At 37.7% G+C, this 26,035-nt stretch overlaps 1 protein-coding gene across 4 annotated transcripts in view; it reads right to left on the minus strand.

Moving 5' to 3' along the window:
* Window positions 1–26,035, minus strand: part of ppfibp2b (PPFIA binding protein 2b) — a 62,408-nt gene that overhangs the window by 35,191 nt on the left and 1,182 nt on the right. For 3 of the 4 annotated variants that reach the window (XM_015000684.2, XM_088006401.1, XM_088006402.1), the window contains exons 2-3: window positions 9,367–9,463; window positions 4,940–5,148 (exon numbers count right to left, since the gene is read on the minus strand). In XM_015000684.2, the coding sequence (XP_014856170.2) occupies window positions 4,940–5,148; window positions 9,367–9,448 (291 nt within the window). In that variant the 5' untranslated portion in view covers window positions 9,449–9,463. Of the gene's footprint in view, window positions 1–729; window positions 2,879–4,939; window positions 5,149–9,366; window positions 9,464–26,035 lie in introns of those variants that run through there. The other variant, XM_088006403.1, reaches the window with a different exon arrangement.

The raw sequence follows: 26,035 nt of genomic DNA on the forward strand, positions 1-26,035 counted from the left end.
TAAATAAACAAAATTAAATGAGTGGGTACAAAATGGAATATGACAGGGCTGATAAATGACTAGAATAAAAAAAGTTAAAAATTGTATGAAAGAAAAATGATGTTAAAAACACCTCTTAAAAATTACAAGACAATCTGCTGAATTTGAAGCACGGAATAACAAAATAAGGGAGAGTTAAAAACTATCACACCGAGTTACGTCGAAGAAGGACTGATTATACAACACGACAGCACAACATATGGCATAAACTGTGGACAAACACTTCTATCAGTTAAACATTCAATTACATTTTTTAACCACTGATAAAATCTCACATGGCACATTCCCTCTCTGATTAAATCCTGCAGAATCAGTCGCAGCACCGTCAACAACCATCAGCTGACGGATAATGCTTGTAATCTGATACAAAAACTCATGTGAAGAGTTCATAAATCCACTGCAACTAAGAGATGTAGCTCTGCTTTTGGACTGTAAGGGAAATTACATCAGAAAACAGACTGTTGCCAGGAAAGAACACAATACAAGCAGAACAAACGCATGCATCCTAAGTAGATCAACAACTCCCAAACTGTTGCAGAAAAGTTTTTACTTTCCCTCTTAACAGTACTTTTTCTGTTTGTTGTCTATAGGAAAACTCCTTGCGGGCATGCACAGATTGCAAAATTAATTGCGTGGAATGTGCGTGACAGACATGAAAAACACAAACATGAAAAAGGACGCAGCCCTCACCTTTTTGAGCCAAGAGAAGTGTCTGTAGAAATCAATGGGAGTCTCCATGCTCCCAGCCCATCACTGGCTTGACTTTTTTTCTTCTGTTTCTGCACATGTTTTAAGTTTGTGTGTGCATTTCATCCAAGTAAAAAAAAAAAAAAAAAAAGTAAAAGTGAAGTCACTAACCGCTGCACAGCATTCAAGTACTGCTGCGATGTTCACAGCTGTGGAGGAGGGTTTTTATGATCTCTGCCTCCTGAGAGGGACAACTCCCCTCTGCTTCACCCCCTCCTCCTTATTCTGTCCTTCCTTTCTCTCGTCAATATTACTCGTCTTCCCTCTCTCCTTAGAAACTACTCTTCATTCCAAAGTTTCTGAAAGAATAATCATTCTTTTCCTGTGGACCAACACTGCCTCCTCTGTCCCCCTTTCTTTCTTCATTTTAGAGTTGCTTACCCTATTTGTTTTTCTCCTCTCTTTCTACCGAGAGAGGTCTGACAGCCAAATGGCCGAGTCCAGAGAGGAGGGGGTAAGTGGGAGGGTTCTTCCTCAGTCTCCCCGTCATCTGTTCTTGAGTTTGGGCCCATCGGATGCCAGAAACGCGAACAAAGCAGCAACAGACTCACGAGCACAAACAAACACACAAAGTTTCTCTCCCCCTTTGAATCAAGCTGTAGTCACGGTACAGGAAGACTTCAAAGCAGTCTCCTGTGTCGGCCCACATCTGTGCGTCTCTGCATCTCATCATTTTTTTTCCCCCTTTTTGTTTAAAACTATTGGCCTGGGGTCCCATTTCCTGTATATTTTGCAGACACATACATCATAACAATGTAAGCCACGTGTCAAGACGACAAAACAAAACAAAAAAAAAACATGTACAGATAATGAATGAATGCACCACAGGTAAGAAGCAGCAGATTGCAAATAATTTATGCTCATTAAATAGAAAAACAAAGTAGAAAATGTATCTTTGGTAGCATAAATTTTTGCAATTGAACTGTTATATATTTAACAGAAGAAAATTATTAGTTGTAGGTTTGTGAGTTATTCTCCAGAACCAAGTAAATATTGTTAGTTAATACATTTGCCGAATTTATTTGTTGTTTTATTTATTCATTGTTGGAGCAACAAATAAAACTTATTATGACAGACACAATAAAAAATACCTGTCAATCTTTTTTTTTTTTACTAACTTTTTTAAATTAAGATAATATTCAATTGAATTTCATTTTCATTTGGTTAAATTAATATTCAACAAGCTAAAGAGAGAATCCACATTGTGCCATTATACATCAGATCAATATATACCATTTTTTCTCCCATAGTAACAAAAACTACTACTCACTGTGATCCCACTAATTACATATAAACATTGAAATTAAACAATTTCAGCCGCACTGGAGGCTAGAATTAATCTCAATCTTTTCGATACTTTAAAATACGCATGAAAAAAAAAACCTTGATGTAATCACAGCTAATTTCTGGTCATCAGTTCATGAGCTTAAGCTCAAGTACATTTAAGTATATGCTGCAGGACAGTGCAAATTTGCATTCCAGCAAATTCCCTTCTACACGGCTAAACAGCGGCTGATGTCAAAAACCCGAACTTGAATTAACCCATTCTGTAAAGACGAGTCTGCCAAAATACCTCCACTGCCAGACGGCAGATGCATCTGCCAAGGAGGGAGAGCAATTTACAAGTTTAGGAGTCAATTACTTTTTCGCAGAGTTCGGGATTGGTTTGGATAGCTGACATTTAATTATGACAGATACTTAACATACTGTACAGCTCCAATGGAAACCCAGAATCATCAGATTAGTAAGTACCAATTCTTATTTTACTAACGATGAAGGTCAAACATGTTCTTTGGTCCTGAGGGTGATGATCAAAATGCTGAGGAGATTGGAGACCCCAAACAATGCTTTAAATGTGTGAATATCATACATAATATTCATTATTCCTTATACTATTCTGAACGAGGGGACATTTAGTCAGTTTAATGTGAAACAATGGATACAAGTCAACAAGAAAATACACTATTTGTGATTACTAATCTCTGGGCAGGGAATCCGCTTTTCCAATATCTCATATCTGAAGACAAACATTTGAGTCCGCTCTAATGAGTGGCAGTCACAAATCATCTGATAATCCTTCCTGTGTATATGTATGAGTTTCACTGTGAAGTATCCCAGGAGAGAAGCCCCAGGGTTGAAGACTAATTATGAAGCTCCAACATCTTTGATCCTGCTCCGTTTAGGTCAGCAGGGAGGTGCAAGAGAAAAAGGAAAAGTTAGACAGGAAGAGTACAAGAAGGAGCAGCCAAGCTTCTGTTTTAGTCGTCTTATGATCTGCCAGGCGTTTATTTATGCGTTTTAAAAATTTGCACATGAGCAGCTTTTCTTGTTTCAGCAAAGACATGGGGATTTTCCAGGTTGCTTCTCAGTCCATTTCAAAGAAAAATTGTTGTGATAGTTATGGAAAAAAATAACTGCCTACCAAACGGATTGCCTAAACAATCACACACCATTGTTTCTATAAACTTTAATGATATAATTTTGAAAATCTTAACTGAACCTTTTCATTTGAAATAGATGACGTATAGAAAGGTGTTGACAATACCATTTAAGCTCTCTCTTTATGAAGACAATGCCCGTTGTCTCCTCGCAGTTGAGCTTGGTGAAGGTGTGTTGGTGTCCAGCTGCAGTTGGTTGTTATTGTCGGTGGCCAAAATATTTATTTAAATATTTTGTCAGTGAAATAATTAAAATATTTAGTTAAAATGTTATACATTTGATTTTGCCCTATGCATGGTACTGCAATTTTTTTTTTTTTTTCCCCAAACAGTTTTATACCAAACTATCTAATGTTTCTCTATATGAACAGTCTTGAATAAGTCTAGAGGTATGCAAGTATAAAACTGGAGTGAGCTGAGAATATAAGATTGTAATATGTTGATCTGAATATCATTGTTTCAATCACTGAAAAATGAGACGATTCAAAACCAGTTACACTTTTCTACAATCATCCCCTCAACTGTGCACAACATCCTCTTTACACACAATTGACAATTAATGTCATGTAAAGTGCATTCATATTCACAAAAATAATAAACTTGTGCACTGAAAATACGCAGTAAAAAGTAGCAGGAACAGGAAGCAGAAGACAAGAGGAAACTCAACAAAGCAAAGAAGGAAAGAATAAGGGCGGAATGAGCAGCGAGCGAAAGCAACATGGGAGACATCTGCTGCTGAGACAATGCACAAGCTGAAAATCTTCAGCTGCACCCATCTCCATTATTCTGCATACAAACTGACTTTGCTTTCTGCACAGAAAACAGCAACCTCTGCAGGACAAAGCTCAGCAACAGCAGCCAACTGATTCTGACAGCATAACCAGCTTTATACCAGTAATCTGATTACTAAAAGCATAAAAATTCTTAGTCAGGACCCTTCATACTTAAGACTTCCCACTTGAAAAACATATCCAAAAACAAAACCGGCAACCATCTTTCAAACATTGCAGGACAATACTTTCAACTTTTTGGAGCAGTTTTACCTTACCTCAGAGTAACAATCCAAAGAAATCAAGTCCTCCTGCCACAGACTTGGCTGCTTAAATAAAAAGCTACCTCATTTACAATTACAAAACAGACTTGCATGAGAAAAGAGAGGGTGGGTGTCTAAACATGCATAGTCTCAGTGAGTGGGGAGACGCTGCACTACTATATAGAGAGCGCGAAGGGGAAAAAGAGGGAGAAGGAGAGGTAAAAGCTGACGTAAACAGAGAACTTGTAATGACTGAGAGGCCACAAAGGGCCGACAGACGGTGTGAGGGAGGGAACGTAGTGCAGGAAGTCAATAATAGTTAAGTTGTAATGGTGTCTCCAAGGAAAACTTACCAGAACATGTTCTAAGTCTACTTGCTCTTATAATAAAAAAAACACTCACTCCAGTTCTCCAGGTGTTTTAGGGTGACAGAAACAATGAGAAGCAGCATGTCAGGGTAAACATTTACCTCACTTTTTAAGTGTTTTCTTTCTACCAGCACCTTGCACAACGCAATTTCGTCATGCAGGCCATTTTATGGGTTGTTTAAGCATCTGATTAGTAGAATAGAGATAGTAAGATAATCCAGCAATATTTATATACGTTTCTTTTATGAAATTGCTTTAAACACAGTTGAAGGAAATACATGGAGAGTGTTTGTCATTTCAGATCCGGTACTTACACTTCCAGTCTGCAGCCAATCGATGAGAGCCTGTGCCGTTTCTGGAGGCAGCTGAGCTCTGAGGTTGTCTCTCTCCTCCCGATTGGGCTGAACCTCCAGAGCAAGTTTGAGCTCCTCGGCTAACTGGACGACCTGCAGCGGACCGGCGCTGACAGGAGAACCCAGATCGTACGCTGTGCTGGAAAACTCCATCGCTGCTGCCCTTGAACCTGAGTGGTGAGACGGGACGATCACTCACTATTTCACTAATACAAGTTATAAAATTGGAAAATGAATTGGAAAAGCAAATCTGTACTAACATCTCAAATATATTCAACACACTGAAGTAAAGCTAAAAGAACAGGAAGCATGACTGAATCGGATCCAGCCATCTTGACGGCAGATTCCTAAATGTTCATGTGTCACCTGGATTATTGCCCTGTAACTCATATTTAAACTGTGATGGCAACAATAGCACATCTGGATGCAGTCAAGTAAATGTGGCTATATGAAACAGCCACGTTATATGGTGGCTCAGCACAATAAAAGGTCTAAATCAAGGAATGTCATAATGGAAAAGATTGGCAATCCTTGAACCCCTCCTGACCCGCTCCTCTCATAAAAACACACTCCTGACTGCAAAAGTAAAATATTAAAAAGAAAAAAAATCCAATTTCAACACAACATTTGGCTTAGGGTTAGCTGCAGACCCCTTTGCACACCTACACAGCTTCACTTACTTACAAAACTTACAATTTTACCCAGATTTTACAAGAGATCACTGTAGTTTATATTCTTTATTTATTTAGGTTCACATTCCTTAAATGTAGCCACCATTAAAGCAGGGACAGCTCTGCACGAAGAGCCTTGTTCAAGTCCCAACTCCAGCACAAACCCAACTCCAACCCAACAAACAACACGTGGAGTGCATTCACATCATGCTCCCACCAGATAAAAAAAAAAAAAAAAAACATTGTGGAATGTAATATGACCAACGTATCTAAATTCTGTTGATAAGTGACTAATTTCCTTGTTAGTGACTGGCTGATGTTATCGCTAATGGGATTTTTAATGCGTTTCTATTTGCGGTCAGCGAGAGCTGGGATAGCGAGCCTCAGAGCACTCAGTGAGTTCAACAGGTTTTCAAGCAGCTGCAGGAACTGCAAACAAAAACAGCATTTTAGTCTAAAATAAAGCTAAAAGATTTAAGGTGCTGCTAGTGGAGGCTCTCGTTATTTATTGCATGGTGTGATGACAATTTTCTTGACCTAAATGCATAAATGTTTCACACGTCGTGAGGAAGAAGAAATACTTCACCCAATACAAGTATTTGGAAAAAGTGCTCAATAATCACCTAAATTTATGATAAAAACCATTTTTTCCTCCTTTTTTTTATGTTGTTCTATCCGCTAACTAGACAAAAACAGTCTGCACCTCATAACTAAAGTATGCTCAGAAATTATTGGTGCTGCACAGATGTGTGACCACCAATACCAGTCATTATCAGTCATTCACCCGCATGAGCGGGTGAATGACTGATATAGACTTGATAAAGCGCTATTCAAGTACAAGCCATTTATCATGTCTATGGCAAAGGGAGCTCAGTAATAAGGCTGACTGTATCACCCTCCAAAAATAGAAGCACCTCTCATCCTGTTGTCCTCTTTTGGTGTACTAAGGTCAGTAATTATCTCATGAATGACTTAATTATTCTAAATCTTTCATTCCATCTGTATTTAGTCTTCTAAATATTGGTCCTAAATAATTCTGCAGCTGCTCCTCTATTGTTTGTGGAAGACCCCATGAGTGTAATTTTGATCTGTCTCTGTTATTGTTAAAGCCTGACCACTGACCTTAGCTGAGACAAGTGAAGCATGCCATGGTTTAAATGTTTCTCTGGTTTCTTACTGATGTGGTCTTAGAGTAACTTAGGTTTGTAAAAATGATTGATACAATTAACACTACTGAATTAATTCTGTAAAAATACTCATTTACATAAAATCAATACAAACAGCCATTTTCATCTCCAAAGTTACTATGGAGCTTTGCACTTCAATGCTGCAAACACATAAACTTTAGCCTCTCCTCAGCCTGCAGCAGCCCACTTGAGCTTTCACGGCTGGGAATGAAGAGTGCGTTGCTGGTGGAAGCTTAAATCTTCTTTAACGTGTTAACCACATCCAGCAAAAACCTTCTGTGATACTTGTTAGTCAAAAAGACAGAAGCAAAGGTCAGAGGTATTTACTGGAAAAGCCAAAAGATGTCAATAAGAAACGTTCAGCTGCAGAGAGGGGTCATAAAAGCTGAGCATAAGCACAAAGCTGTCGAGGCATTTTAAAACTGATGGTCTTGAGATTTACTCAATATCAGTAAAGCTCTTATATCTACACTGGTGCATTCCTAGACTTACCGTAATAGTTATAGTAGCTAATATCAAAAACCGTTTAAATGTTAATAAAATGGACAAAGACTGAAGCGGAAAATTAGAGCAGAAATTTGACAAAATCTATGGCAATTTACTCAGAAAATATGATGCAAATTCACCAGGAAGACAGAAAATGAAAAATGTGGCTAAATACATTAACATAAACAATATTTTTCCACGCTTCATTTTTCACTTCCAATCCTTAAAGACTTGGAGAATACTTTTTCTTGATTACACGAAAGCCCTGTGTTTTGTATATACTTATGCTGATCTCTAATATATCTAATCTGGAATGTATCCATCTGTCTCTTTCTCTCCCTCTGTGTTACTGGACAGATGCTTTCTGTTTTCCCACATCATGTTGATGGATAACATTAAACATTTACCCTTCTGTTAGTTAAATCTGTACTAGTCAAGGCTGAGAGGGCTGCAGCAAGCACCCCGTCCCCTTTTCTTTCTTTTTATTTTTTTACACACAAACGCACATCTAAATGAGCCTCTTTGAATTTGTCGTGTATTACAACTTTATGGATTTTTTAAGCTACGTTTTGTCATATTTTGTCTAATTTTGCATGTATTTTTGGGGGAGGATTTCATGGAATAGGCCGACACAAATTAATAGGACGCAATGTGGCAAAATGACCAGAAGGGCAGAAGGGAAACCTTAGTGTTTCCAACCCTGCACCTTTATTATGAACTGTCAAAAGAAAAACTTTGAGTTATTCAGGGTTTTCTTTTTGTTGTTTTCTATTATGGTCCACCAAGAAGCCATTCACAGTACAATTAAGAATTTGTAAAAAAAAAAACAACAAAAAAACAAAAAACCTTTTAACAACGACTGTTTTTCTTTGCATATACAAACAAAATGAAGAATCTAAATGGACCACCTTTGAATGGTGGTTAATGGTGGCATTAACCACCATTAATCAGTGGTTAATGCCACTGATTAACCTACTTATACAAGTTTACTTTCTAGCTGTGTTTTTCAATAAGGCAGAGAGACTCTGCTGCATTAGCTGAGAAAATTCAGCAGCCAGATCAAATGAGCAAAAAGAGATGAAAAGGGAAGCTAAAGTTTATCGTCTAGACTTTGATGTCAAAAGAATATCTTTCAGTAAGTAGACTGATAAATGTTGGCTGACTTCAGAAATTTAGGTTTGTTGACAATTTCATCAAGTTTGGTTTAAAGTCAAAACTATTTAATAAAACATTTTAATCTCTTTTTGAACAAGTTGGGAAAAAGCGACTTAATTGACAGAACAACACACACAAAATAGACATTGATATTAGTAAAAGGATTTCAAGTTTTGTGAAGAAAGACATCAAGTTCTCCTTTCAAATTGAAAATGTAAGCACAACACAAGTGTTGAACAAAATACATGAAATCCTGCTTTCAGACTGAAAATGCGTGCTCTCGAATTAAGGCAGAAAAATTCCCAATAGCACCCGGTATGACACTTCCATTCTATTAGCTGAGAGGTTGCCAGGCAACGGTACTTTTTTGATCCACAAGGAAGCAGAAAATGATTTGCAAGCAAGCAGAGAGGTTTGCAAGTGGAGATTTGATCCAAGCAGAGACAAGTTTTGAGTGCGAGGAGAAAGGTTTGCGAAAGCACAGTGAAAGCAAGGAGAAGTTTTGAGTAAAAGGATTTCAAGTTTTGAGAGCAAAAAACAAGAAATCTTGCTTTCGGACTGAAAATATGCGCTTTCAAATTGACAGAAAGATTGAGCATGCATTTTGGTCCACCTCAATCATCATGACATTATTGTAGATGTGTAATCTGGAAAACTTAACGTAAATGTGAACACAGCAGTTCAAACATATTGAGACATATATTTATTTTTTAGCTTAAAACATGTTAATTTGTTGTGTATAAATGTGCAAAATCTGGTTCAAGATGTTCCTCTCAACTCCAACAGCGGTCTCCATCACTACACCGACATTTTTTCTAAACACAGAATACATTTAACCATTTTAATCTTCCACATCACACAGACAACCTCTCTTGCCTCCGCTTCTTACCTGCAATGATGTCGTCCATCTGCTCCAACGCAGCTTCCAGCATGTGACTGGCCTCCGTTTCCATTGTGAGGGCAGGAAGCATCAGACCTAAAATACTCTGGTGTAAACAGAGAACAAAGGAAAGGAACTTAACATCTGACTTTATGTTTTATTGAAAAGCAGAGGATATTCAAATAAAAAAATAATTATATTAATAAATAACCTTCAGGATAAATGTAGCAAGATAAAAAGGCAGCACTGGAGATGTAAAAGTTTCAACAAGCTATAAAGCAATGCAATAAAGAATTTATTTAGCCCAACTTTCTGTGGGTTTTGGCAAGCTAATCTTTGAGAATACAGTAAGTGCTGCATTCTCCCTACGGGCACCTGAGTGTGCAAATAACCTGGATCCAAAAATCTATCAGTTATAGATCAGCTGATCAGGCTTTGCCAGCTGGTACTGATTTCTGCTTTCCTTTGCCTGACCTGTTGATTCAGATTTTTTAAATTATGGAATATAAAAGATTTGTAGAATCCTTATGTCATTTCAATAATTAAATATAATAAAAATGTATCATAAAGACAAAAATGTGCCACAAATTGATGTGTTTGCAGACTGAAAAGAGCAGGAGTTTTCACTTTTACTGCATTTATTTACCATTGAAAAATGAGTAAAGAAGCAATAATTGACCTGCTGTTTGCCTCTCTCAACTAGTCAAGAGAAAATTTGTCAGTTTCAATCACTACTCTGATTGTTGAATAACTTCAGTTGCAGAAGACACCTGTTAATGAACCATTAGATTGATCTTGCCTGTATAATATCTTACCCTCATCCTCAATTTCCACCCGAATGACCAGAAACTGTTAAAATCAAATTTTCATGATGGTGCAATTTTAATGACTTACCAACAGAGGTCAGTAGAGTTCATTAATTAATTCTTTACAAATGTCCCTTATATTTGATAAAACACCTCCATGCTGATTCTTTAAACACTGAATATTTTATTAAATACAAATACTGCATGAAAACATAGAATCCACATAACACCTGCAGCAAAATCATCAGTTATCCAAAGATTTATTAACGTAGGAGATATTCTCCACCTGTTATCGCTGCATTTGGTTTCCCCTCTAACTTCTGCCACACTGTTTTTTTTTCTTGCTCTGCACCCTTCCCATCCTCTTTTCTGCCATCCCCTCACTGCCTGCCACTCATGCCTTTTCAGTCATCACTCCTTCAAGGCGCTCATCCCTCTGTCATGCTGTCAAGCCAACTTACTAACAAATAGGCAACTACGTGCAAATCGAGGGGAAGGGCGGTGATGTAATCTGTGGATGCCTTGAGAGAATAAACCCCCTACATAGCGGACTAATGTTCATCTGAATTACCAGCAACTTTCACTCCATTACGATGGATGATGCTCCAAATAAAACACACTTTATAGAATTACAATATTGTGCTACAGTCAAGATTTGTCAGTCAAACACACAAACATTAGCTGCACAGACAAGCGTATGCATTTAAGACAAGCCTCGTAATTCAATCATTTATTATAATAAATGCCTCCATACCATCAGGCCTGTTGAAACCGAAAATGACAGCTCCATTCAGACGTTATTACAGAATGACTCTGTTTAACAGCTCTGTGAAAACAGTTGACCATCAACACAACAATGTTGCCTTTGTTTCTGCAGCATGTGCCTGTATGTGAGGAAGTCAGGAAATTAGTTTTCTTGTGAGACTGCATAAGCAGGAGGGTGCTGATGATGCAGGATTTACAGTCCTGTTCCAGCACAGAGCTGACAGGACAAACTGCAAAGAGCAACAAACCCAACCGGTGTCTCAAAAACTGCACAGCATAAAGCATGACTGTGATAAGTCTACAGGCATCTAGTGTTGTCTTGTGCTCTTGGATGCATTATTCACTGTCAGGATTGTCTAATATATATATATAAATTCCCTTCTCACCCTCTGCGGGTGGTCTCTCTTTCATCCTCTGAGCTCGGGTCCTCTACCAGAGGCCTGGGAGCTTGAGGGTTCTGCGCAGTATCTTGGCTGTGCCTAGAACTGCACATTTCTGGACTGAGATGTCTGATGTTGTTCCTGGGATCTGTTTGAGCCACTGCTCCAGTTTGGGGGTGACTGCCCCGAGGGCCCCGATGACCACTGGCACCACTGTGGTCTTCACCTTCCAGGCCTTCTCCAGTTCCTCTCTGAGGCCCTGGTATTTCTCCAGTTTCTCGTGCTCCTTTTTCCTGATGTTGTGGTCACTTGGTATTGCTACATCCACCACAACGGCTTTCCTCTGTTCCTTATCCACCACCACAATGTCCGGTTGGTTCGCCATTACCATCTTGTCTGTCTGGATCTGGAAGTCCCACAGGATCTTAGCTCAGTCATTCTCCACCACCTTTGGGGGTGTCCCCCACTTTGACCTCGGGGCTTCCAGTCCATATTCGGCACAGATGTTCCTGTACACTATGCCCGCCACTTGGTTATGTCGTTCCATGTACGCTTTCCCTGCCAGCATCTTGCACCCTGCTGTTATGTGCTGGACTGTCTCAGAGGCCTCCTTGCACAACCTACACCTTGGGTCTTGTCTGGTGTGGTAGATCTGAGCTTCTATTGCTCTGGTGTTTAGGGCCTGTTCCTGTGCAGCCAGGATGAGGGCCTCCGTGCTGTCCTTGAGTCCAGCTTTCTCCAGCCATTGGTAGGATTTCCTGATATCAGCCACTTCAGTTATTTGTCGGTGGTACATCCCATGTAGGGGCTTGTCCTCCCATGATGGTTCCTCCAGGACTCCAATATATATATAAATAAGTTATAAATAAGACATTATCTCTTTTGGTGGGATGTTTATGTTTTTTTAGAATTTGAAAGAAAAAGAAAGCAAGCAAAAACAACTACTTCTAAGGAAATGAGCCAACAATGACGATGTAATCTTTTTTCCATAAATATTACCCACCTGAAAAACTAGTTTTCTTACATGACAAACTTACATCAACATCCACCACAGTGCTACATCCGAAACGTGTTCTACGGTTTACAGTAGCGCTACACGCAGCTTCCAGTACTTCAGAAGTTAAACAGCCCCGAGGTTCCTGTTCCAGTAGACGTAAAATGTTTCATTGTCATTTTGAAACCAACAGGATTTGCAACTCTTTTTGTAACAACCACCCAAGAAAGCAAGTCAAACATGTTTTCATACTGACAGTGCAGTTCATGACAACAATGCACGACAAATCAGCAACTCTGTTCAGAAGCTTCCTCACACACACAAACACTCAGACACCCTGTGCAAACACCTGACGCCCCCTCTACGCTGCTTTAAGTGAGATAAGCTGCTAGCCAAAGAGCCACTAATCCCTGAACCTGCAGGGCAAGCACATATGTTGTCAGAAATCAACACCAGTACCCTGCATGCCTAGAGCATGAATACAAGCATCTATTAGTTCAGGAGTCTAGTGCACATATAAGTACTCAACAAACAACACAGCACATCTAATCGGTATTATTATTCATAAAGATGCTATGTGATAACATCAAACATCTGCAAGGTGTCTGAATGCGGTCATATCAAGAGATCTGTTCCATTTACTGGCCTTCAGTGAAAGAGCAGAAAACAAAGAGGTAAATCCAGCGCTTCCTCTTTTCACCTCCGGGGCTCGTGGTAGTCCAGATATAGAACATTGGTGGACATAAACTTGAACAACATATGAAATCAAGTACTCTGCCACAACTAACCTTGAAAGAATAAGCTAAAATATGAACATGGTAAATTAAATCTCAGTGGATTGTTTTTAACTCCACCTGATGGATGCATTTTCTCTTTTAAAATATATTTACAGGTACAATAAACACCGTGAGGTCTAATGTGAACCTTTTCAGTGCATGATGATTGGAATCACTATTAATTATCCTACACAAGCAAAGTAAAATATAGTCTCACATTTCTAGGCTGAAAACATTTTCTCATAACAAAAAAGAAAACACTATAATGTCCAGATTGATGTACTCAAGTGTGTTGTGTTTGACAATTTTGTTCTACCTTAACAAGCACAAAACTCCATTGTGCAATATGAAACTAACTTTAAAAGGAATGTGTTAAAAAGATCTCCAAATTGGTAAATGGTGAAAAGACTGAATTCGTATAGTGCTTTTCTAGTCATACAGACCTGTAAAAGCCCATTACACTTTACACTTGTGAATTCATCAAGTCGAATTCACCAACAAACATTCACACACCTCCCGACCCCACCAAGGGACAAGGGTGTAAAGAAAATGGACAGACGGACGGACGGACATTCACACACCGATGTACAGATTTGTAAGCAACTTGAGGTTAAGTGCTTTGTCCATAAGCATGAGACATGAAAAGGCTGGAATAGGACTTACAATTTTACGCTTGCAAGATATCCATTCTTTGTACAAGACCACAGTTACCTTGCAAACTGAAAATCATGAAAAAATAAAAACAAGAGTCTAACACTCAACCCCAATTGTCCACTTGTAATTACTCTCCAGAAAGTGAATAGCTATTGTATTTGACGTAATTAACAAAAAGTTAAGTTAATCTAATTTGAAAAATACGTAAAATGTTTTGAGTTTTGCAAACTCCTGAACAACATGCCGTTTCTCCTTCATACAATGCAATATTGTAAAATGTTTATTAAAAAAACCCAGTAAGAAACAAATATCCGTTAGCTCCTGTATTTCAATTTTCAAAACAAAAACATAAACATGTAAAACTAATGTAGAGCAGGCAACAGTACGACAAAACCAGTGTCAAATGCGGAAAAGCAGGACATAGAGAAGATATAGGAGGATAATTTCAGAGCTGAGTTTGTGAGCTTGCAAACTAGCTAGATTATCTTTCTGTGTATATCACAGTGGGTAGGCTGTGATATGTGAACCGTGACTGATGCACTGCTGTGGGGGGCAAGAATATAAGTTTAATGTGCCTCACAGCACTGCAAAGCTGTCTGCTGAGCTACTAGCTCTCTTTTGTCCTTTTTAGTCTCGTTAAAGTGCATCTGACTTGCCTTCGCTTTGCTTTCTCTCTGCTTAGCGCCCTCAGTGAAACGTGTTTCCTGTTCATATTATCTCATTCTTTCCTTGTCAGTGTTCTGTGTTAAACTCCAGTCAGTCCACTTGACGTCTGCTATTAAAGCTGTAATCTATTTTGCCCTCAGAGCGAGGGTAATGAACCATCACGCAAAACAACCCATGACTTCCAGTCAGTGATCACCATGAGGGCAACAGGAAGCAATGTAAACAGACTAACATTATTTTCAACTTTTAAAAATAAAAAAGGTTTGGTCGGAGGCTTTCATTTGTTTATTTACTGACAAAAGTGGATTAAACTTAAAGATGAAAATTTTAAGAATTCTCTAAAACGCTGGATAAATTGATAGCACATGCATTGCGGAGATGCTGCACAGTATAACTTTGTGGTCCTTGGATTGGCTCCCTTAAAGGAATCTTTTCTTATGGTCCTTAATTTAGTGCCACCTTGAGCCTTGTGTTTTCTTATTGCTAATGCTTTGTTTGTTAAGCAACACTTTTTTTCCTTTCTAACTTTCCTTTTAACTGCAACCTGTGGCTCCTTTTGCCTCTACATTGGCCCTTACGGTTTCGACCAAAAATTATGTCGAACTAAACAGTTTTTTTTTTTTTTTTTACATACATCTTAACACAGATGGACTTGCAGCGGTTTCTCCATGTGGTTCTGGTCTGGTTCAATATCTGCATAGAAACTGCAACAAAATTAGACTATTGGAATAAGAAACACCTTTTTTTTTGGTCAATCATCCATTGCCCCCCCAATTATGCTCCAATTTGGGGACATTCAATAAAATTAACATGTTTGCACTGCTTTAATCGTCAGATTTTCATGAAACTAGAACATAAAACACATTGTTTCAATTAGCTCTTGCATTTAAGTAAACAAACACAAAATAGGTTTATAAAATGCATTTTATATGATATAAGTGCAAGGACCTAAGAGCAGTCTAGCATTTTAACAGCCGGAGCTGAGAGCTTTGTAGAAGCAGCTGCTTATTGTAAAACTTATATTTTCATTGTTTTAAAACCTCCAGATAGAAAAGCAAATCTGATAATTATACAATAAGCTTGAGCTACAGAGAAATGTATTTACTAGCAAGGCCAAAAATCGCTTTTTGAGTTAAAAGTTGTTGATCGCTAAGTGAAACAGCTGGAAATGCTTCACTGGTAAAATTTAGCTCCTTTCCTCAGATAAATCTAGGTTCTTGAGCAAATTCTCTTGATGGCACTTATTGTGAAGTTGTTTTGACAGCCAATTCAGTACAGATTGTCTCAAAGACACAGCGGCACTAGCAGAGAATTGAGAACTGCATTAATGAAAATTATTTTGGGGTGATTATTAAAGCAAATCGCTCAACAATAATGCAAGTTTTTTTTTTACTGGAAAACTGAGAAATTCATACAAAAAAGACCTAAGTGCATCTAGACTACCCAGAAATGACCCATTTTCTTTTGTAATATGATGCAACCTGTCCATCATGAGCACTCTGACTGGTAAAAGGGAAAGCAAAGAGAAGAAAAAGCAATATTTCTTTTAGCCACTGCAATATTTAGATTCAATTACAAGGGATGCATTTTTGACATATCAATATATTAACATGCAGATCCTACATTTCTAAATGTCAAAAGGCAGTGCAGCAGTGATAAGTATGTGTAAAGTAGAATTAAAGGGAGAACACCTGATGTATATAAAACTTTCCTGATGCAGTCATTTTGTGTGGCTTGTATGGTCTGGAAAATGAAGGAGTACTTGTACAAATCGTGGTTCACACTAACAATAGAAGCAAAACATACTAAGCAGTCAAAACAATAGCCCCCCCCCAAACTGCCCTTGTTGTCATAAGAGCCTTCACAGCACTTGATATAAGCAGTAATTGTGTCTAAAAGCTTGTGGGGATCAGAGCAAACATCACAGATGCTCCGGTCCTGGAAATCAGAACAGTCTCTGAGCTCTTCTGTCTTAATGTTGAACCACAAATGTGCTTTCAGAGCGGGTGTTTCATGTCTGAGCTACGAGTTATAATTTGAGGAGGAAATAGATAAGATTACAATTTCACTTTTCAAGGGGGACAGGCTCACTGACTTGTCTGCATCAATCCTGCAGAATTGCTCCAGTACTGAAGAAGGATGTGACTGAACTGAATGGGTTTGGTTACGTACAAGTAAAAGCAAAGTAATTAATGATGATTATATCTTACAGCTGGTGAAAAACTCAGTTTCTCAGACATTTTTAATGTTACAGAAGACCAATAAAAGAAATGCTTTAATACAGCAAGATTGGCCAAATGAAAAGTAGGCACAGAACATACAACAAATTATTGCATCTTTGGGTAATCAGACATCAGTCCAGTCCAAAGGGGAACAATATCCAATTATTTGACCGTTTTTACCCACAATTCCCACTTGGGCAAACTCTCCATCAATCTGCAGAAGTTTAGGATAGCCAGCATGGAAAGCTGGCACAAAGAGATATGCAAGGGAGCAAAAAATCTGTCTGCTAATGTAAAAGGGTAATGGATTCGTCTAGACCTTAGTGGCTTTATGCTTCTTATAACTGGGCAAAATTTGATTTATGCCTTCTGAGGAAAACTGTACTCAACAATTTAAAACAATGCAAAGCAGCAGTGAACTTCAGTGACCCAAAGGAGTCAGGAAGGCGGAAGAAGACAGCGACCTTGGGAATAATAAAAGTACAGATTCGATACATTTTCAGCACACTGGTGTATAAAGACCATGTCAGACAGGAGAAATCTACGGAAGAAATTTAGTGTCATTAGAATCAGATTTTTTTTTCTATATTGAATTTATAAAAAGATTTTTTTTTTAATCGTGCGCAATCATTTTTCAGTTTAAATCTGCCAGTTAAAATTTACTTCTGCAAATTTGATACATGTCAGCACATTTTTGCCTTCTGGTGACCCAAGCCAAAGCAATCAGCACTAGATCAAGTCGAGCAGCTTTTAGCCAATCAAATTACATACATTTGATCATATGACACCAATGCATGAAAAATAAATCATATATATTTAAAACTGAATGGGATAAAATCCAGTATTATAAATTCAATGTCTAAAAAAGTCTGATTCTAATGAGACAGAATGTCTTAAATAGAAGTTCCCTAATTTTGTCCATGTGAGTTTCTGCATAGTTTCCTCTATTCTGAGAAAACTATGCATTCACAAACTCTGTTCAGTTCACATATTAATTCAAATTTAAATTTTTGCCTCCAGGAACCTGTAAAACTGATTAAGTCGATAACTTTAGTCCAATTATGATTCTATACCCAATGTTTATGAAATATTAAATTAATTGAATTAGTAATGAATATTATGCATTTAAAAAAAATGAATTCACTGTTCATGTAAGCGTAATATAAAGTGAAACAGCAGTGTACAGCTTGGATGCATTACGAGAAATACGTTTTTTTTTCTACAGTTTGTACTCTAATTTGCCTAACAAGAGGAGAAGGCTGGGAACATTATTCCAGAACGCACTGACTCAGGACAAGACATTTGGTTACGCATGCACATCATATGCAAATCATATATTCATTTAAAAAGGGTTCACAGTTATGTAAGAATGTGAGGCTATAGCCGAGAACCCAACAAATATTTGCCTTTTAGAATAAAAAATAAGGACTCAACAGGTTCAGCCTGGAATCTCACTAAAGTCATCACAGTTTTCACTGAAGTGAAGAACATTAAGTTTTAACTTCAGGTTCCCCATCAGTAGTCCGATGTATTTGTCAGTGGGAACAGGAAAAGCCAAAATCAGTCTGACCCTCTACGTTTGACAGGGTTGGTTAAACGTTAACACAGGAAAAGACAAAGGAGAACACGGCACGCACTAACACACAGACAGACAGATGAGCGTTGTGTGTGTTAGTTTACTGTTCCTCCTCATTTGGCTTAGCCTGTTTGGATTAGTGTCACCAGCTAGAGGCCGGACCTAAGCCCCCGAGGCCCTGCTGTCACACAGAGTAAATACAACTGTGTGTGCACGCTGAGCCTCGCCAAGCCAACAAGAAACACCAGATTCTTTGGCAATTAGCATCAATGCGACAGGACTACTGACATTTAAGAAGAAGATGCTCCTTCTGCCTTTTAGTAAAGACTGAAAATGTCCTTATTTAACAGCGACCGAGTCCAACTTTCACTTTTTTTTCTTCTAAAGTTACATCTCTTTCACTACACATGAAGTTCACACTTTGATAAGTATTACAAACAGATACCATTCCAAACAAAACGCTATAAAGCAACATAAGGGGAAATCCTACTGGCTTTGCAAGTAGGGATGTTAAGATTAAGCGATTCACACTGATACGGTAATGTGAAGGTGGAAGACACAAGTTCACTTGTTGAGCAGCTGTGAGAAGTTAAAATTTTGTATTTTAAATGTAAATGTATTGCTTTTCATATCCTAGCATCAATACAATGCAGTCCATTTGGTGAGATACTTCTATTTAGAAACATAATTCATTCAATTATTAGATAGGAGGAGAGGTTCCTCTTATTGTCTTTGCTAAAAAGTAACAATTAGTGCCACTAAGGAAGACGAGTGAGTCAGAATGCTGAGCATTATTTCTACTTTTTTCAGACTCTCAAAATCATTTTCTACACTTGTCCAGATATTTCAGACAACATACAAAGTCTGTGAAAGGATTTACTCAAAACTGAAATTATGTTTGCTGCTCTCGACACTCCTGTGAACCAACATATGTTTTTCAAACCTTTTGAATGCTAGCAAAACTGATCTGCAGCAGATGTTTAAATAATAAAGCAAATGTCTTGTCCTTTGAACTAAATCAAAATCAGTCAAGATTTTTCAAAAAAAAACTTTGGAAAAACTTTAGAAAGCCTGGAGATCTGTGAATTAATACGGCTTTGAAAGATTACAATAAAGTCTGGCTTGAAAACAAAGTTCAAAGTTCTGACATGACTTATGAATGCTCATGCATCATATAGGGACAAGAAGTCATGCAAAACAAATATTGAGCAGCTTCAACAGACTCAAATCATTTTTTGCAACAGCCAAGTCATAAAGTAGAGCAAAGTCTTTAAAAGCATTCTTAGAACCATGTTCAAAGAAAAACAAATCTTATTACTGTAGCCTCTCTGTGCATTCCTAATGTCTGGCATTAATCTAAATGCAATGAAAACAAAGCCTTCCAGTGCTACAAATAATAGAGTATGTTTGTTCAGCTCTAATTCAGAAACTGCTTCCAAAAAACACAATTTGAAGATCATGAGACGCATGAACACAAGTCAAACTTTTTGACCTGAGAGAAGACAAAGACATAATCACACAAATACTCATGTCTTGCATATAGCTTCAATATACAAGGTTATACATGAAAATACAGGGGAAAAAAAAACATATTTTTGTTACTTTTTTTCAAATAAGCTATTTTGAGGTATGATTTTTACCTGCATTATAACATGAAGAAAGTTTATATATATATATATCTTGTTTCTTTCTCTTTTCTCACTGCTGAGCCACAAAAACAATTCATTTAGAAAACACCTGGAAGTACAGCTTCCAAAATATGGCTTTTCCAACATATAACAAACCTATATTTATTCCCAGTGTGGTTTGAAGGACTGACGTGGCCCCAGGGGCAGAAACCAGCGTGATGCTCAAAGACTTCAAACACCAGTGTCAGCAAGCCAGCACTGTAAAAACAGCATGTCAACACCACTTAATACAAACACACTAAAGACGCACACAGTCCCATGCGACAGCTGAAACGAACCAATCAGCAATTAGCTAACAATCGTAGAGGCCAAAAGCCAACAGAGTTTGTAAAGAACTGCACAGAGAGACCAAGGACTGACTCTGCGCTGCATCTTAGACATCAACAAAGATGATGGGACAAGCTAGTACACATGCCTTTTAAGGCAATCAAAATAAGCAAACAAAAGCATAAATGTTATCAGGACATTTAAGTAGTAAGGCTTAAGAATGATGCTCTGCTTTAGCAGCACATAATAAATCAGTGAAGCGTGATGGTATAACTATAACCGATTCATCAATGAACTGTGCTGCTTTTGCTCTGTGTTAAATAGAGCAAAACAGCGACTTCAGGATCTGTACAATGGTTTTGTTCAGATTTTACATTTAAATAAAGTTTTTGCGCATTGCTTAGTGAGAAAACAGTTCCCTTTTTCCCCTTTTAATTTGTATGACTAAACATGGATTTCTAAAAGACCAGCACTGTTTGTAACATGCAGCTACAGGTAGACACCAAGTGTCGGACAAGAAAAACACTCACACAAGTGTGTCACCAAGCATTGTTTGGTTACAGAGTGACGATGTAGCACGTGTTTGTAAAGTTACGGTTTGGAAACCACAAAAAAAGTTCCATTGCGTCTTTCCCACAGGTTAAATTCTCTCTAAAAAGATGCCATTGAAACATATAGATTAGGCAGAGTTTCCTTGAACTGTATGAGCAGAGACAGTCAGAACTCAACTATTGTAAACCAGTTTGATAATTTGTAGCCAGGGAGGATTTTTAAACCAAACAGATGCACTTTGATTTGCCTTGTTGCTGCAAATGTGCTATATAAAATTACCTTACCTCACTTCTTTCAAGTGAAAATTTACATTTAATAGAGTTTAATTCTTCCAAGGACAAATTATGGATTCTGAGATGTTCTAAAATATATTAGAACATATGTTATACATTGTGCTTGCAGATTTCATCATTACAAGTATAAATTACATTTTAAGTAATCAGAACTAATTTCATTGTTGAAATCTGCGATTAAGATTTTTACTAGTAAAAGTGTGATTTTGATGACAGATTTGCATTTTTGTTGCCTGATAAATTATTTTTATACGATTGTGTTCTTTTTCAATAAAACCAGATTATAAACAAGAAAGACAAACTGGGAAACTAACAAGCTAAAAATAAATACATTATTTATATAGACATCAAATATTAATGCTTATCATGCTCCCAGTGTAACACTACAGAGAGCAGAATGGTGATTATGGTAACTTTATTATGTGTAGCAATTAGGGTGCACCAATTTATCGGCCAGCTGATTTATTGGCCAGTTGACTTACCAGTGCAGATTTTCTTAATTTTGGGAGATTTGTGATTGGCCGATACTTGCACGTGAAGCCAATACTTTCTACCTCAGGAAAGGTCTTAAAATCAACCACTGTCTTTTTCTGCTTTCTTTTGACAGAGATTTGACTGATAGACCTGCCCACCAGGTCACATCTGCACATTTGCAGTTAAAAATGGTCACCCCACTGTTGCAGACTCAGCAACTTTCTTGCTATATTTAGCAACATTTCAGACAAAACAAAATCGTTCATGTATCAGCCAAAATCGGAGTCGGCAGGTCAAGCTTCTTAAAGATTGCTCATCAGTGATCGTCCAGAAAACTGTAATCAGTGCACCGTAGTGGTAAACGTGTTTTAAAGGGTTTACTAAATCCAGTTGTTATTTATACATATTTTGCTTTAGTCTCCTACCTCTGTGTTAGTCATTTAAAACATTGCCACTCAAGCAGAATTTAATCCATGAGGTTTTTTCCTGACTATATAACTGAGAAAATCTAATTACAAAAATGTATGTGGTTCCATATAAAAGTGTAAATTGTGGTAAATAGCCACAATATGTTAAGTTGAAGCATATAACAAAGCCAGCTGGCTGAGATCAGGAACTGTTTGTCGTCTGGCAGCTGTGTCAAATGGCCCACTCTGACAACCATCTCTGAGTGAGCAGTGAGCACCCATCCTGACTACCTTTCTTCCAGCTACAAAGGAAGGATTTCCACTGAGCGAAACAACACAAGCAGCCAGTGAAGTGGCTCACTTCAGAGGCCAGTGTCCTGGCTACAGCAGACTAGAGTTACAGAAAGTCACAAGCTGCTAACAAACCGGACAAGAACAGCGACAGATTACATTACAAGGTAAAGTTACAGTCACAGAAAGCACAGGATGTGCGCGTTTGTCTTTTAAAGTGCTTCAGGTGAAGAAGCTAAACAAATACTTCAGCTTTTATAAGGTTGAACTCCAGTGGTGGTTTAGGAAAAAATTGACTAGAAGGGCTAAAGTGGGACCAGTGTTTTTTATCATGGAGGCACAGAAGAAAAAAAAAAACAAAAAAGGTCAATATTCCATAATTTAATATATTTAGTGAGCAGACCCAAAGAGCTAAAAGTGCAGCACCTTCATTTTTTAATTCACTGTTGAAGTAAAACTATGAAGATAAAAAATAAAATTGGTAAGGAACCAATTAACTACAATTTCTGTGCCAGCACATATAATCACAATAAACTGATTTAGCACCATCTCTTCAGTACAAAGGCCAAGATTAGTTTTACTGGAGAACCACCCATTACTGAACTCCATCTGTTTGGATACAATTAGCAATTAAAATTTCCAATATGACTTTTAATTTTAGTTTCATTTTAAAGTTACATGAATTATTATATTAGGTTTCTTTGAGTGATTATAGATGCTGGTTATACTTCCGGTTGAATTAGGACTATCTCCTCTCAACACAAAAGCAAAGATACAAACTTTTTTCATGAAAGGAAACTCAAAACAGAATTAGTCAGTAGTCAAAAAACAGTGCAAGTTTGATTTTGATTAACGTATGAGATGTGAGCAGCTGTTAAGTCAGTACCATCGCAATTTTCTAGCAAATTTAAAAACACATTGCACAAGAATCAGAGGCAGTCTCATTATAAATGCAACATGAGAACAATTAACCTAATGAAACCATATAAAACTTGATTGCCTTCCCTTAGATAAGCGCCCCGCTGGAGCTCTTGTTGTACTATGCTTTAACACAACAGTGGAAAACAAGTGAGGAAAGTAGTGTTTTTTTCTATACCAACCAATTTGACTGGGAGTTGGAAATTGCAATTCTTCTTCTCTCTTTATTGTCAAATCGCAGGTCAACTTCCTCTATGTTTAGCATCATTGCTGAAGCTAAACACATTTCCAATACTGAAACCTTTTTTCCTTGACCCTTCACTTCCACTGCAACTACATGACAAAAATGGAAAATTCAGACAGAATTATATGCAGAACATAGCCATGGTTAGGATTTAGTACTTTTGGTGTTGCCCTAGACCTTCAGGGTTCATGTCAAGCTTTTAAGATTCATTGGATCTTCTCTGCTTTACATTTTAACCATCTCTGTTGATTTTAAAAGTAGGATATTTAAAATATATATATCATCATACACAATCGTATGAAAAAGCAATTTCTCCCATCAAATCCAAATTTGAAGAATTTGCTAGAATATTTTACAGCGTTTGTATTTCAAGAAACCAAAGCAACTACAACCTCATAAAACTGACCAGACACAGATTGCGAAAAAATAAATAAAATCAAGAACTCCAGCATTCGTAATTCCTCTTAAAAATTAAATGTATTATAAAATATATTTCAGACACATTACAGTTACACCTTTGCATACACAAGCGATGTAACAGAAGTTGTGGGTTGAACTTTTAGAATCCAAGATCAATTTTTGGTTTTGTTTGAGGTCTGGTCTTCCTATTATTTTTTTGTTATTTTATGAAGATAATAGCAAATAAAACTGAAAAAATGTGCTGATGGTTCTTTGATAGAGGCAGAAGTTTTGAACAAAACATAAAAGAAAGGAATTTACTGATAATCTGCACCAAAGTACAGCCCTCTAACCTTATTTTATAAAGCTCAAAAAGTGCTTAAAAATACACGTTGTTGGCTAACATGATATTAGATTAAAAATGGTGGATTGTTGTTATGAAAATAATAATCAGATTCTGTAGATTTTGATCCAACTGCAGAGGAAAAATTGTCTGATTCTGATCTCTAGCTGATTAATTGACACACCTCTACCTTTCACTTTCATTTCTAAAATATTTTCATTTTTATAAGAACTAACTAATTTGAACATACACTTCAGATGCACCAATTTCTTGCGCTGTTTTAAATATTTTAGCAACATCTTTATGAATTGGAGTCGAGTAATTTAAGATTTCACAATTCTTGATCATTTTCAAAAACCCAAACCTTTCTTTTATGTTACCCAATACCAAATGTAACTGAACACGTATTCTGACCTCCTATCTGTCACTAATAATCCTGCATTTATCTCTCCCCCTCATTTCCCGAATCATGCACCCGTGTTTTCCACTCTCCTGAGCTCTCCGTGACACTCATTCGCTTTAATCGTTTTCATGCCTCTCCCCGTCCTCACCTCCTTCCTCCTCCGCCTTTCAGCTGGTTGGTTTGAGATTGTTTCTGACAACTCCAACCGTGAGATTTGTCTACAGAGATGCTCACACACCCATTTTTAGGACATAAATTTGTGCATAATGGGTGTCCTAACGCTTCAGAAATGTACATGCACCCAGAGAAGACGAGAAAGCTCCAACTTTTGGATGCGTCCTTTGTCCTTCACACTTGAAATGGATGGCTAAACTGTCTCACTAGCATGCGGTCAAACTCTCCAGAGCTCTGCTAATGAGCTAATATTGGAGCCAGGTGTGCTGAAGCACAGAGGCATCTGAAATTCGCAGGACATCGACCCCTGAGAACTGGAGTTTGAGATCACTGCCGCAAAATGCTATTCTTTGGCCTGTGAGACTGGGTGGCCATTATAAACAAAAGAAGAAAACATGGAACAGTGGTGAGCATTCCCAAGAGTACCTAAGTTACTTCAAAAGAGAATCAAAGAATCATCCATGAGGTTACAAAAGAAACCAGAACAACCTCTGAAGCTTTCTCTTCAGTTAAGTATGGTAGCCTCTTTAACAAAACATTTCTGTTATAAACCAGCAAAGATGAACTATCTTTGAGTTTTCTCTGCCAGTTCATAAATCATGAGTGAAGAAAATGCTCTCCTGTACACTTGTGAGTTTACAAGAGGAAAAAAGGCTGGCAGTGAGGTATGGCAACTGGTGTCCTGCGCCATAGACATCAGAATTTCTCCCATACTATTCTTTTTTTTAAAACGATGGATGGAAACAGTTTTGAGACGATGGAATAGGAAATGGAGTCTAAAAATCTATTTTCCCATACTTTTCCTGAGCTGAAAAAGACTATAACTTCATTTCCAGGCTTCTAGGAACCCTGCAGCATAGCTCTGCTACTCCCTGCCACTGTTTTCTAATATCCTTTCTTCACCTGACAGCAAACCAAACAGACCCTCTAACAAACTAAACTTATTTCATTTTTTATGTTCTCATCTTTTCCTCTATGGGCTAAGAAAAGAAAGGATTATGTTTTGTATTCTATAACCTGAAATGGTTTTCCTGCCGCCCTCCCCACCCCACACTTTGCTCCCTTTCCTCTCTCATTGCCTTAATCTCCCAAACATCTCTCCTCTTATCATCTCCCTCTCTTCTGCTTCATCCCTGGCTGTCATGGAGCAGCAGTGAATTATATCTGCTGAAACCACAGTTGTGGTGTGAGGAGCAGCAGTTAAGACGACAAGGACCATCTGATTCTGTATGGCTGCAGAGGAAAACGAAAGCTCTTAGAATTACACATCCCGCTTTGATCACAGGGATGAGTGCCATCATCTGCTGGATCCATGCACGGTGCATGCATATGTATGGCACCGTCCTAAAACCTACTACTCGCACAGTCAGCTTGGTTAGTACTTCT

Source organism: Poecilia mexicana, unplaced genomic scaffold, assembly GCF_051168715.1.
Source record: "Poecilia mexicana isolate PSO_F unplaced genomic scaffold, ASM5116871v1 scaffold_6, whole genome shotgun sequence".
Lineage (NCBI taxonomy): Eukaryota > Metazoa > Chordata > Actinopteri > Cyprinodontiformes > Poeciliidae > Poecilia > Poecilia mexicana.